Raw genomic sequence first — 13723 nt, forward strand, 5'->3', positions numbered from 1 at the left:
TTTGAAGAGTCACAACCTGAATGTTAACTACTGCAGGTGTTAACTGCAGGGCACATAGAACGCACTCTGCTTAGTGAATTTAAAGTTGTTGTATTTCCATGATTGCCGTTAAATGTTGGTTATAAATTGATAGGAGTCTCATAAAGATTCAGACAATGAAAAAAAGTTCAAACTTGTTTTGAACTAGGTTTGATATTTAGAATTAGACACTAGAAATTTTATGTATTCGGATGTCCAATTTACATTTTAATGGTGTCTTTTGAGAATATAAAGAGTTGTGTTATTACTTATAAGGAATCTGTTCTGCATTTTCATGGAATATTTTCAACTACTTATACATTTTTTTGTTGTTGTTTCCATTCATTAGAATGAGGCGCTGGACTTTGCGAGGTCTGTGGGCTACCCCTGCTTGTTGAGACCTTCCTATGTTTTGAGGTAATATCTTGTTTTCCAAACAATGATTTAAAGATGAAGAGATAGAGAACTGCATGCTGTGTGCTAATAGCAATAGGCTCTGATGTCTAGTAATTTGTAAATCCATCAACAATCACAAAATCAACACAGCCAAATTGAGGACCTATGCACAGTCTTTCAGTTTAATGCTTTTCCTTCAGGAAGTGGCAATAGGAAGATACTACAGTCCTCTATCTTAGAAGCATGGCTTCAGGCATCTTCTTGCTAAACGGTGGGAGGATAATTTTACATTAGAGAAGAGGACAGTTAGAGAAAAAACAAACCAAAACGAATGTGAGATAGCTCTCCTCAGCATCTGTTTTCTATTACCTGGAAATGACAGCTTATTTTTGATTGTTGTCAGCACCTTCTGATGGTGCCTCTGGTTTGAATTCTTGAGTTTTTGAGATCACATTTTTTAAATAGATGAATTATAATGGTGAGGGAATGGGCAGCGAGGATCTTTTATATTAAACCTTGAAACTAAGACCTATCATCAAAGGAGAAGTTGTGAATTATCACTTCCTCTCTTCAGATGTTACCACATGTAAGGAGCTACTTCACTGAACAGGGGATAATAAGAGAAACAACAATTTGCTGTGCACAATTTGAAAGTGTAAATGGAATTGGAGATGGGATCCTTTAAAATAATGAAAAATTTCAAATGAGGTGGAAAACTTTCCTTTTTATTCATGTGACATTTTGTATAAACCACAGTCCAGTAATACTATTCCTTTGAGATATTACTGTTAGTTTAGTTTAAACACACAAATATTTAAGGGGTGATTGCAGAAAGCAGTTTTGACTAGTGCATTTTCTTTCTCATCTTTATCTATATCTTTGTTTTAGTTTCCTATACTGTGAATTATCAGTATACTGTGAATTAGCTTTCCTGTCTTAAATAGATAAAGAAATTGAAAGCTCTTTATGCAAAATTTTGCAATAGAGTAGAAAAGGTAAAAAAAATTACTACTTTTAAACATGGAAGTAGAAAGTAATGTGTTTTCCTTATTTTCCCCCTCCTCTTAGTCTTCCTTCCATTCCACTTTGAAAATGTCAAAATTCAGAGTAAATAGATTTCAGATAGCATTCTTTCTGAAATATTTAAAAAGGACCCAGTTGAATACCTTTCAGTCACATACTATACATTATATTTTCAAATGTTACTAAAAAAGATTCTTGTGTAACCTGGTTGAGATAGTAGTCTGACCTGTTTTGGCTGGGTAATGAACTCCGAGGAAACAGAGTTAGAGAAACGAGGTCCTGAGAAGAAACTGTTAAGGTTCAAGAATGAACTGGAACCACTAGAGTGAAAACAAGTAAATCAGAAAGGACAAACGTTGGGGATGTGCCATCTCTAGAGCTACCGTGGTTTTCTTTGGGCAGTTATCATAGGTCTAACACCTCCCTCCTCCCCTACTTTAGTGACTTTTTACTTTGGTCACTTGTTCTGTTGATTTAATGGATTAAAGTCTCAATTTAGAAAAAGGTATTTTTTTATTTATTCCGGACTAAAACTAGAGGTTTCCTAGAACCTTTCTGAGAAGCAATCAAGTCTAGGATGCTCTACTTCCAATGTGGTAATGAAACTGACTTGTTTTTCTCCACCTCTTTTCCTAGTGGGTCTGCCATGAATGTGGTATTCACTGAGGATGAGATGAAAAAATTCCTAGAGGAAGCCACTAGAGTCTCTCAGGTAGTGTGAAATTTCCTCCTGTTGATACCTACCTCTTCTGCTCGTTGCTACTGTATTTCATGTGTTGTTTTTCTTTGCACACGATGTTGTTAGGATGGTTTTCCTTCTTCTTTTACTCACTAGTCTCCTATAGGTGGGGATGAAAAAAATGAAGTGAATTTACTTTTAGATTCTTAAGTTGAGTTGAAGAAGAGGACAACTAGTGCATATTTGATCACAATAGAGGTTTATATGACTTTAGACTCTAAGAGCTGGTTGGATAAACATCCTGTCTGATCATGAGTGAGATGCTGGTTAAGTGATCCCTGGACTCCCCAGCCTCAAGGGCTGCCCAACCGTGCTCATGAACCCTGATTTTTAATTCTCATCTTTGGAGAGACTTTGCCTCAGCAAGCTTGCAAATTTAATGGTAAATGCCTTCCCTCACCTGTTGATTTTTTTTTCACTTTGGTATATTCCATTTTAGTTAATAGAAATATTTGTAATTTTGTGGTGATTCTACCACCATTTTACACTAGCGCAGCTTTTACTTTCTCCTTTGGTGTTACCTCAGTGCAATCCATTTAAGATTTGCCCTGTGGGGTTATTGATCTGCAGATCTTGTAATGTAGTGGGTGAAAGTAATGTTTTCCTTTTAAAAGCTTTCAAAAGCTAGTTGTGGCATAGATAGATATAGATATAGATATAGATATAGATATAGATATAGATATAGATATAGACATAGATATAGATTAGATATAGATATAGATAGATATAGATTTCTCTCTATATCTATCTATATCTATATCTAATCTATATCTATATCTATCTATCATCTATATCTATATCTATATCTATCTATCTATCTATCTATCTATATATATATATAGAGAGAGAGAGAGAGAGAGAGAGAGAAAGCACAACTTATAGAAAGGAGTTTGATGCTAGGTGAGTAGAATTTGGAGGGAGCTGAAGAGTGAAATCAGAGGCATTTCAAAGAGGAATAAAGAGCATGTGTTCCTGCACACATGAAGCATGACCTCCCTTCTGTGTGATGGTTGCCCCACCCCCCAACCCCAAGGACATTTGGGCAATGAGGAGAGTGGATAAACATAAAGAGTGATAAGATACAAGAAGCATAAAAAAAGAAAACCAAGTGGATTTAGAATTCACTTTTGTGTGAAAGTCAGATAACGAAGGACAGAATCTCTCCAATGGGCCAGTTTTCACTAATATGCTCAGGAGTAAGACACTACCCTCTGTTGAATTCTCTGCCAACAATCCTGTTGTACTCCCCTTTGGAAAAACCAGCAGCTAGATTAGCTGGTCTCATGTGAGTGATGAGGCAGGTATCCCCTCTTTTTTTTGCCTGAACAATGGATCTCATAGGGCTTCTACTTGTTAGAATATTTTAAAAAATATATTTTTTTCTTGCTAGCATATAAATAGAATGCGTACAAGACCAATGTGTTAAATAGAGATCCTGACTGAGTACTTTCTGGTGCAAGTCTCCCCATCAAACTATAGCAGAAACTTGTATACTCAATGCAGGGACTCCAGAGTAACCGCTACCCCCCTTCAGTCACTCATCTATTTATGAATTTATTCATATTTAGCACCTGCTATGTAATGGTATTGTTCTCAGTAACAGGGGTTATACTCATCAACAGATAGATTAGCCTCTGTTCACATGGAGGTCTCTCTTTGCTAGAGTCATCAGAAAATTAGAATTAAATACAATTAAATATGATGAGCATTACAATAGAAAAAGATACATGATGTTGAGGTATAGTGCATAGGTATTGGGTTCCAGTCCCTGAAGAAGAGATTTTTAAATGGATTTAAAATAGTTGATTCATAATTAAAAGATTTACATTGTGGGTGTGAGAAGAAAGAAAGAACAGCATTGTACAGACCCAAAAGCTGAGGAAAAGCATGCAGTTTCTACCATAGAAACTGATCAAACATTCATTGTATGGCTACGGCGCCAAGCATGGTGAAAAAGGTAAGTGTAGGAAGACAGAAAGAACCTGAGACAACAATAACATATAATTACTAATAAAATACATATTTTATTCCATAAGTTATCTCTAACTCTGGAACCAGAAAAGGAACCCCATGCTGCCCTCTCCTTAGTCCCCTCCTTTTTCTAACTCACCTAGAAGTCTATATTTGAAATTTCAAAACTCGTGTTTGATTCACTGAATCCTTAAACTTGGAGAAGCAGCCTCTGTCTCGCTGTAAACAGAGAATGACCCGTTCTTACAAAACAAGTTGGCTCATGTGTTTGTGTAGTGCGAGAGCATTAAGTTTTTTTGCAAGTATTGCCCTGATATTTGCTGAAGGTACACGGCTTACTTGACAATACACAGATAATTTCAGCTAACGGTTCTGTCCTCCTGTTTTCCCTGGTGACAGGAACACCCAGTGGTGCTGACAAAATTCGTTGAGGGGGCCCGGGAAGTTGAAATGGATGCTGTCGGCAAAGAAGGAAGAGTAAGTACTTTATCTCCGTCTCCCCCATCCCTGTCTTCCCATCAAATATCATTTTCCTTGGCAGTTTTGAAACATAACACAGATCAGAGTTTACGATTTACACAAAACAGGTCTTTAATAATAATGGACAAGCTGCTCAGTCGAAATAATTTTCAAATTCACTGACAACTCTGTTGGTGTGTCATGGGTATCACATTTCCTATCTATCATACTGCTAGACTTTCTCTTTGATGATATTCAAAATTAATTATCATCTGGTACTCAACATTCTTTTTGAATAGATTTTCTCTCTCATTTTCTTTTGTTTAAGTTTCCTTTTATGTTCCAGTGGATATTATAAAAACATCCAATACTTTTCTTTCAGAAGTTCCTAATTGAATCCTTAGTTTTTCTTCTCTCTGGATTTTCCATCTACCCCCTTTTTAATAAGGTGATAAAGGCAAAACCAAACAGACTAGGATGGATAATGATAATAACATAAAATTGGCTTACATATCACGTCTCAGATTGCTAATGCAATGAATGCATCCAACTTCAGGGAGAAACAAAAATGTGAAGAATGTGTTCCTTCAGTATGCTAGTTGTGTAGCCAGGAATTTATGATTTATCTGGCAATATAGGAAGTTATGTTTTAAGAAGCCCATGTCATTTTATTTGCTTTAAGAAAATATAAAAGGTTGGCCTTTGTCTTCTACTGTGCAGATGCCACAAAACACTACTGAAGATGTAAAAAAAAATTGTCTTCTAAATTAACAGTTCAAAGTGAGGTGTTTTTTTTTTGAAAGAAATCTATATAATAATGGTGACGTATTACCACAGAATCATATAATCTTAAGTGGAAGCATCCTTAGGATTATTTATTTTAACCCCACACCCTCCAAAGATGAACATTTTTTTTTTTTTCACCGCATTCGGGAAGGTGTTGATTTGTTTTTTTTTGTTTAACTCTTGGTGATACAGAGCACAAAAAGTCATAAAATTATACATATAGTTTTGTTTTGAGGGTTTTTTTTTTGCTATCTCACATATTCCTTCTTTGAACGAAGGTGTGCTTTCCTATAAATTTTTCTCCCTGACTTCCTGACATTCAGAGTTGTAGAGCATATGTAAAAAAAAAAAAAGGAAGAAAGTCTTTCTACTTTTGTAATAGTTTAAATATCTGAGAATGAGTTATAAATAAGAGGAATGTAGTTATACCAGTGGAAGTGGGGAATATAAGACTGGCTTAGAAAAATTAATATTTTTGTTCAATTTTGTGCTGGTAAAGTTGGTCTGTTGGTCTGATTTGGCCTACCTCTTTTGGAAATTTTCCAAGTTATTCACATTATTTTAACGAGTCACATTCAGAAATGGACACAGTACTTTGGATATATATTTGCAAAGCTCAGTTGGACTATTGCCTCCTCATTTCTTGACACTGTAAAAAATTAAGTGCTTACTATGCACTAAATATCATGCCAGACACTCTATACGTTTTCTCTTTTATCCTCACAAATATTCTATGAGACAGACACTACTGTTATTTCCATCTTATCAGATCTTGCCCAGGTCACAGAACTGTAAATGACAGTGGGACTGAGACTCAGATATCACAGTGCTTTAAGTCAACTATAAATATGATAAACACATTGTAGCTATAGTTTAAGTCTTTTACAGTGACCCAATTATTCTCTGAGACTCTAAGCTTTATCGTTTCCCAAAGACACACATTATTAACATTCTGGTTATAGTGATTGAGGCCATAAATATTAGACTCTGACAGATAAAAGTTCAAAGTCCTGACTTGGCCCCATAGTAGTCACATGTACTTGAATTATTTTATTCTTATATTACCTTAGTTTACTCACCTATAAAGGGGACAAGAATATTGTCCTTTAACTTCATTCCTCTCTCAAATTTCAATTTAAAGATCTCTTGATCTTTATACCTGAAGTGTTCTTTCTGGTTCACCTGTTATGACATTTACCTCACTGGCTATTGATCTCTCCCATCTTCTTTTCCTTTTCAGTGTCTAAAACCTAACCTGGAAGGAAGAGATAAAGATATCTCCAGTGCCTCCCAAATGCTTTCGTTTTCTATCTGTTCTTAAACATCAATAGGAGTTGGTTTAGTTGTCCTCTTTCCCTATTATTTATACCTGTTCCAATCAATGGGAGAGGGCGGTATGCTCTTCACCACTCTCAGGCTCCCCTAGAGGCAATCTGTCACTGCACAGGGAGCCTTGACAAGTCTACTGTGCAGCTCCTTCTACTCTGCTCGTCGGGGACTTGGCAAAGAAACCGGTCAATGCTCGAGGCATCTTTCAGAATCAAAGGGGTGGGCAAGGCAGTGGCTTCATTGAAGTAGGTGCCTGACAACTCTTTCCAACATCTTCTCTTGGCCAGGTCATCTCCCATGCCATGTCTGAACATGTGGAGGATGCAGGCGTCCACTCGGGAGACGCGACTCTGATGCTGCCCACACAAACCATCAGCCAAGGAGCCATCGAAAAGGTCATCATTTATAAATAAAAGTCAAAGGGGAAAAAGCAAAGATAAAAGCATTTTTTTTAAGCCAGATAGCAATATAGGACGTGATCCAGGCAAAAGTTAATTATGAGGGGAACTTCCTTGCTCGGAGTCTGCTCAGTATTTTGGAGATAACAGTTCCCTTCACTGCCTTTGAAGCCTGCTTGCTTGCGTGCTAGCCCAGTGGTTCTCTAACTTCAGTGCGTGCTATGACCACCTGGGGAACTTATTAACGTGCAGATCCCTGGAATCACCCCAGTTTCTGGTTTTGTAGTTCCTGGCAGAGCCCCCAAATTCACATCTTTAACAAGTTTCCAAGTGATGCTGTTGCTACTGGTCTGCTGACCACCGTTGGAAAACTCTACTGCAGATGATGCTAATTAAAGTTTGAGAGCTACTTACTCTCAAACATGGTGAATAGCATATAAAGCAATGACTCCCGGTTAGAAGCAGGTATGCAGCAGTCCTGCAGGAGTCTTCTGGAAGATTTCACTATTCACCCCTAACTCCACCTGAAACCAGAACTCTCTGAAATGTATTTTTTTCTTTATTGATTAAGGTATTGCATATGTGTCCTTATCCCCCCATTGTCCCCCCTCACTCCCATTCATGCCCTCACTGCCCCTGGTGTCTGTGTCCATTGGTTATGCTTATATGCGTGCATACAAGTCCTTTGGTTGATCTCTCCTCCTTACCCCCACCCTCCCCTACCTTCCCTCTGAGGTTTGAGCATCTGCTCAATGCTTCTCTGTCTCTGTATCTGTTTTTGTTCATCAGTTTATGGTGTTCATTATAATCCACAAATGAGTGAAATCATGTGATATTTATCTTTCTCTGAATGACTTATTTCGCTTAGCATAATGCTCTCCAGTGACATCCAAGCTGTTGTTCCATTTGACCCAGTGATCCCACTCTTAGGAATATATCCCAAGAAACCAGAAAAACCAATCAGAAAGGATATATACACCACTATGTTCATAGCAGCACAATTTACAATAGCTAAGATTTGGAAACAGCCTAAGTGCCCATCAGCAGATGAATGGATTGAAATGTCATTTTATACCCCTCTTTTAGAACCACTGCTTTAAAGACCTTCGCAAGAATGAAGACTGACTCAGTTCTCAGTATGCACTGCTAGGTGTATTCTTAGAGACTATCATATTAGTTCTTGCAGATGTTACTTCAGTCTTCAGGTATTTTAGGTCAGGCTTGGCTTTTTTAGTGAGTATTTCTAATAACCCTGCCATCAGAATCTAGGCAGGCCTGTCTGACTGGCTGTACATTGGGTGTAATTCTGAAGGCCTTACCTTATTCTAGAATGAGAAGGTAGCCGGAGGCTTTGTAATACCAGAGGCATCAAAGAACAACATTCTAGGGACATTGAAGCATGCAATTGACTGACCTATTTCAGGGGTAGGGAGGGCCAGGAAGAGATTAACCTTCACATACAGACAATAGTGTGGGGAAGGCATGGGGAGGGAATGAGCAGGAGCAGGGTGAAGGGGGTCAGTGGGTGGAGGGAGAAGGGGGACATCTGTAATACTTTCAACGATTAAAAAAAGAGAACATCCCCAGATTTCAAATGTGCTTCAGTTTCTCTTATCAGAATAAATGGCTTCAAGAGCTCTGATCTTTCCAAGTCTCTCAGAGCTCAATATGCCATGACCTCTACTTCCTTTAATAACCAGTTAAGTTGCCAAACCACTGTTCTAAGTGTAATGAATGAGGAGTTCTTGCTTCTACAGTTGGGGCCACCTCTTATCTTGGGTACCTTCTGGCCCTGGCTATAGAAATTCCTATATGTGACATGCAAGCCCTCCCTTCAAGGAAGAACTATTTCCTTCTGCCCATGATATCTACCCTTGCAAAGTGCAGGGCAACAGAGAAGCACATAAAAGAAATCTCTCTGGTCTCTTTGCAATACCATGTAATTTCAGGCCTGCACCTCTCAGAAAGAGGGTCTTTAGATTAATATAGAGTTTGGTCTCAGTTTCTGGTCCTAAAGCAACTAAACTGAAAGATTCCATTCAGTCCTCAAAGTGAAACCAGAATATATTTGTAGGTAGATAGGAGAATTTGGCAGAGAAATAATTCTGTAAATTATTTGCTTTTCCCCCATGGTATTCTGGTGTAATAATATTTAGCACACATAATCATGTTGTTAAAAGAAGCCTAATAGTGGCGACTACATTATTATTATCATTATTATTATTATTTTTTAAATATTTTAATAATTTTTATTTCTTAGAGTATTACAAAGAGTATTACATATGTCTCCTTCCCCCCCCCTTGTCATTATTATTATTATTATTATTATTATTAGAAATGTAGCTCTCTATAAAGAGAAATTAAAGACATGCAAATTTAGGATCTGTAACTTTTTGGGGAATTTGTCTAAGATATGCTCTTAACTCTATATTATTGTTCTTTTGATTTAGGTGAAGGATGCTACCCGAAAGATCGCAAAGGCTTTTGCCATCTCTGGCCCATTCAACGTCCAGTTTCTTGTCAAAGGAAATGATGTCTTGGTAAGAAATGCCGAAGTGTGAGAGGAGAGCACTGCTGTTAGATGTTGTTGGTTTGTGTCCTTCTAGTAATCTTCCCTGTGGACACAACACAGAGCAAGTGAGACCACCTGCCGCTGTTAGTAACTGGGTATAGGACATTCACGGTGTATAATGCCTGCCTAGTTTGGAAGCACAGGCTCTTGGCGGCCCTGATGTGTCAGTCACAGCTTTGTAAAGCACTCTGATCCATTGGAGAGATCACTGTCTGCCACCTACAGTGTAGTATAGATGGGTACAGTGACTACCATAAAGTAATCAGAACACGACACGTGTAATAGTCATACACTACATGCCCTGAAGTGTTGCTTTACTCTTTTCCCAAAAAAGAAAGCTGTTTTTCATACCATTTACCAAATATAAAAAAGGTTAAATCAACTAGGTTAGTCTTAATTAATTTAGTCTATTTCATTTTGCCAATCAGTAAACAGTATTGATTCAGCATCTGCCATACAAAGTCATACGGTGGTTACAAAAATTGATAAAACACAGTCTTCGCTCAAAAATATCTTTAATTTAATGAGGGCTAGGAAGAAGATGAATCTGTAGAAAATCAGCCCAGCTGGCATGGCTCAGTTGTTAAGTCAGGGGCTCATGATTCAATTCTGGTCAGGGCACATACCCCGGTCTTGGGCTCGATCCTCTGTATAGGGTGGGTAGAAGGCAGCCAGTCAGTGATTCTCTCTCATCGTTGATATTTCTATCTCTCTCTCTCCCTCTCCCTTCTTCTCTGAAATCAATAAAAAATATAAATTTTAAAAAAGGAAACCATAATATAAGTTAGAGTACAATAGCTGCTAGAAGGGATGTACAAATGAAATGGTATTGGCATCACAGAATAGAGAGAGCATATCCACTAGTGTGCATGTGTTTGCATGTGCACAAACGTGCGCACACACATATGTGCATGAGCATGTATTTGAGTGTCATTTGTCTGGTTGTTTAGTTTGAAGTGGATTATAAAAGATTTCAAGGAAGATTTTGTATTTTGAGCTCTATCTTAAAGAATGGCTAGAAGGAAGTTAGAGAGGACATCACACATAGAACATCTATGAGAAAATTCGGCACATTTTAGGAGATAGTGACTAGTTCAGTTCAGGAAGATCTTTTATTTTCTAGGGAAATAGTGCAAGGTAAACTGGAAAGTAAGATTGGGGCCATGAAAGTGGTACAAGATAGCACAGGGGGGCATACTGAGACAGGAGGGTAGAAGGCCTTCAAGGATTCTGCCTTAATCTGATGGCCAGTGAAAATCCAATGACAGCTTTCAGTAGGGATGTGGGATTATCTGAGTTTGCATTGACATTAGTCCGTCAGCAATGCAGGGCAATGGAACTGTGGAAAAGGAAAGAAAGTCAGAGCTAAAGTGACTAATTGAAAGCAAACCAGTTAGAAAAGTGCAAGCAGTGGGAGTAAAGGGAGAAGCTGGCAAAACAAGGGCTGGTCCCCAGTCAGGAAGAGCTGGAACCCAATTGCTGGGGAGAACATTAATATTGTTGTTATTAGCTCTCACCATCTTTGTCTTCTTTTGAATTTTGTTCTTTGTAGGTGATTGAGTGCAACCTGAGAGCTTCTCGATCCTTCCCCTTTGTTTCCAAGACGCTCGGGGTTGACTTCATTGATGTGGCCACCAAAGTGATGATTGGAGAGAGCATCGATGAGACCCCTCTTCCAACACTGGATCACCCTATCATTCCTTCTGACTATGTTGCAATTAAGGTAACATTTGAAAAAATGTATTAGTCATTTTTGTAAGTTCCAAGGAAATGAAAGGAACAAGTTTTCATCAAAAGAACCTTGATATTTTATGAACCTTCTCACTAAAGTGCTGGACTGGAAAGTTAATGATATTTCCTTTGAATATGTAATGAAGATGCACTACAGTCAACTTTATGTAAGCCACTGTGCATTTCAAAATAACTTTAAAACCATTTAGAACTGAGTCAAAACTGACTAGCTGAGTGAATTATAGACTACGTTTATGAAGCGGATGCATGATGGTGCCAGTTTAGTTGGTAAACAGAAATCATGGATATATAGTGTTAGGATGAGGCTTGAACTGAGCCACATTTGAATTGTTACAAGACTTCAAGAATGCATGAATCTTGTAATAGTCTTTCTCCTGTGGTGTTGGTTAAATTCTTGCCACCTTGGTCACTGTTGCATAGTCTCTACTTTCTTTAGTGGTACAGTTTTCCCACTTGAAAACTTGAGATAGCAGTTGCGCTGTGAGAGTGATGAAGTTGACAGCACCTTTATGAAGAGTGACCAAGAAAATTTAAGGGTTGTTCACTAATTTCATATATATGTGTATCTCATAATTTGAAAATATATTTTTATTGATTTCAGAGGGGAGAGAGAGAATCATTGATTGGCTGCCTCCTGCATGTCTCCTATTGGGGACTGAGCCCCAAATCCTGGCATGTGCTCTGGCCAGGAATCAAGCTATGACCTCCTGGTTCATAGGTCACTGAGCCACACCAGCTGGGCTATATGTATATTTATAATGATAACTCGTAATGAAGCCATTGTGCTTCTCTAGCTGCTTCCGGGCATCCATGCCCAGAGCATTTATAATTGTGACTTTAACTACTTTAATGGACAGGCATGAGGATTAGTGAGATATTATATCAACATATATGAATTTTTTAGCTGAAGCACACGTGAAATTAATTTATATTGAGTGACATATTTATGTGACACATGTTTTAGATGCCTTCCAGAGATTTCCATTCCTACATGTACTAGTGAACTCAGCCACAACTGTGTTACAGTAGAGACTCTGACTTCTGACTTACACAGTGGAAGCCTTACATTGAAGCTATAAATAAAAGTTATTTATTAATCTTACTTAAGTTAGTAATTTAGGATGCTTGGATTTTATAGTGCACTGAAATAGAATGTCACTTTTTATGTTGGGGAATGGTAGCATTTTAAACCTGGAGACTGACAAAACATAAATCATTAAAGCTTTCAAGGGAATTCACACACACCCACACACACACAGAGACATGTGTGTGTATGTGTGTGTGTGTGTAAATTATTTTGAGACCAACAAGTTCCTGAAAAATATTTTCCACTGAAGATTCTATATAAATTTCAAATTCATGTTTCTTTATTCATAGACAGGAATATGTATACACATGAAACAATGTATACATATGAAACAATTTCCCACTAAAAATAATATTGATGGGTAGATATGCATTTTCAAAATGTACTGTATCTTTTAGTTTACTTCTTTCCTAGTTATTATTGAGTATGAATCTACTTTTTTCAAATTATTTATTTATAGTCAATCTTAATATAGCCCTGGACAGGTAGGTAGACATCAGTAGGTGAGGGTATTGAGAAGCTGGAGGGCAGGAATGTATGATAAGTTGACTAAAATGACTCAGTAAAATGACTCCAAGTTAGAATTCCCATGACAACTCAAAGGGTGCCTGAATCTAAGGAGAAATAGTCTAGACTAGATAAATGGATATATGCGAGAAATAAGAATTCAGTTCTTAGTGAGTTGCACTGATAAAAATGAATGAAAAGGAAGCACTCCTGTCTATGTTCTAGTTCATATGAAAGTTCTGAGCGAAAGTGTTTCCAAGCAGAATGTTTTTCAAAGCTTTTTAAGAGGTGTCAACAACAGTTTAATATCTCAGAAGTCAGCTTACAGACAGACATTTCTGGCAAGGTGGCTTCTTGCAAGTTCAAATGATCAAAACAAGAAGAGGAATGTTTCAAAAGCCAACCAAGAAAAAAATGTGTTTGAACTCTGTGTTTGGGTAGACCAATGCCCAATAGACTTTGTTTGAAATCACTCCAGTAAGACTCTGTGTAGGCCAGATTAGAAATACTGGCTTAGACTGGTCACAGGGGCCCTATTTACAGAAATAATTTGTGATTATTTAACCCAAGTTTTTGGCTAAGAGCTCAGGAAATTCTTGGAACAGAGTTTTAAAGCCATTTTTCAAGTCAGATGCTTGGACCAAAGAGATTCTTTTTCCATGTCTTCCATAGCCTAAATGAATTGT

The 13723-nt window shown here is 37.6% G+C and overlaps 1 protein-coding gene across 4 annotated transcripts in view; it reads left to right on the top strand.

Annotated features, from left to right (window-relative positions):
- Positions 1-13723, top strand: part of CPS1 (carbamoyl-phosphate synthase 1) — a 155561-nt gene that overhangs the window by 128133 nt on the left and 13705 nt on the right. For all 4 annotated transcript variants that reach the window (XM_070422051.1, XM_070422049.1, XM_070422050.1 and 1 more), the window contains exons 28-33: positions 368-435; positions 2074-2149; positions 4547-4624; positions 7009-7116; positions 9570-9659; positions 11244-11414. In XM_070422051.1, the coding sequence (XP_070278152.1) occupies positions 368-435; positions 2074-2149; positions 4547-4624; positions 7009-7116; positions 9570-9659; positions 11244-11414 (591 nt within the window). The remainder of the gene's footprint in view (positions 1-367; positions 436-2073; positions 2150-4546; positions 4625-7008; positions 7117-9569; positions 9660-11243; positions 11415-13723) is intronic.

Source organism: Myotis yumanensis, unplaced genomic scaffold, assembly GCF_028538775.1.
Source record: "Myotis yumanensis isolate MYYU_CA2020_CCGP unplaced genomic scaffold, mMyoYum1.0.hap1 SCAF_8, whole genome shotgun sequence".
Taxonomy (NCBI): domain Eukaryota; kingdom Metazoa; phylum Chordata; class Mammalia; order Chiroptera; family Vespertilionidae; genus Myotis; species Myotis yumanensis.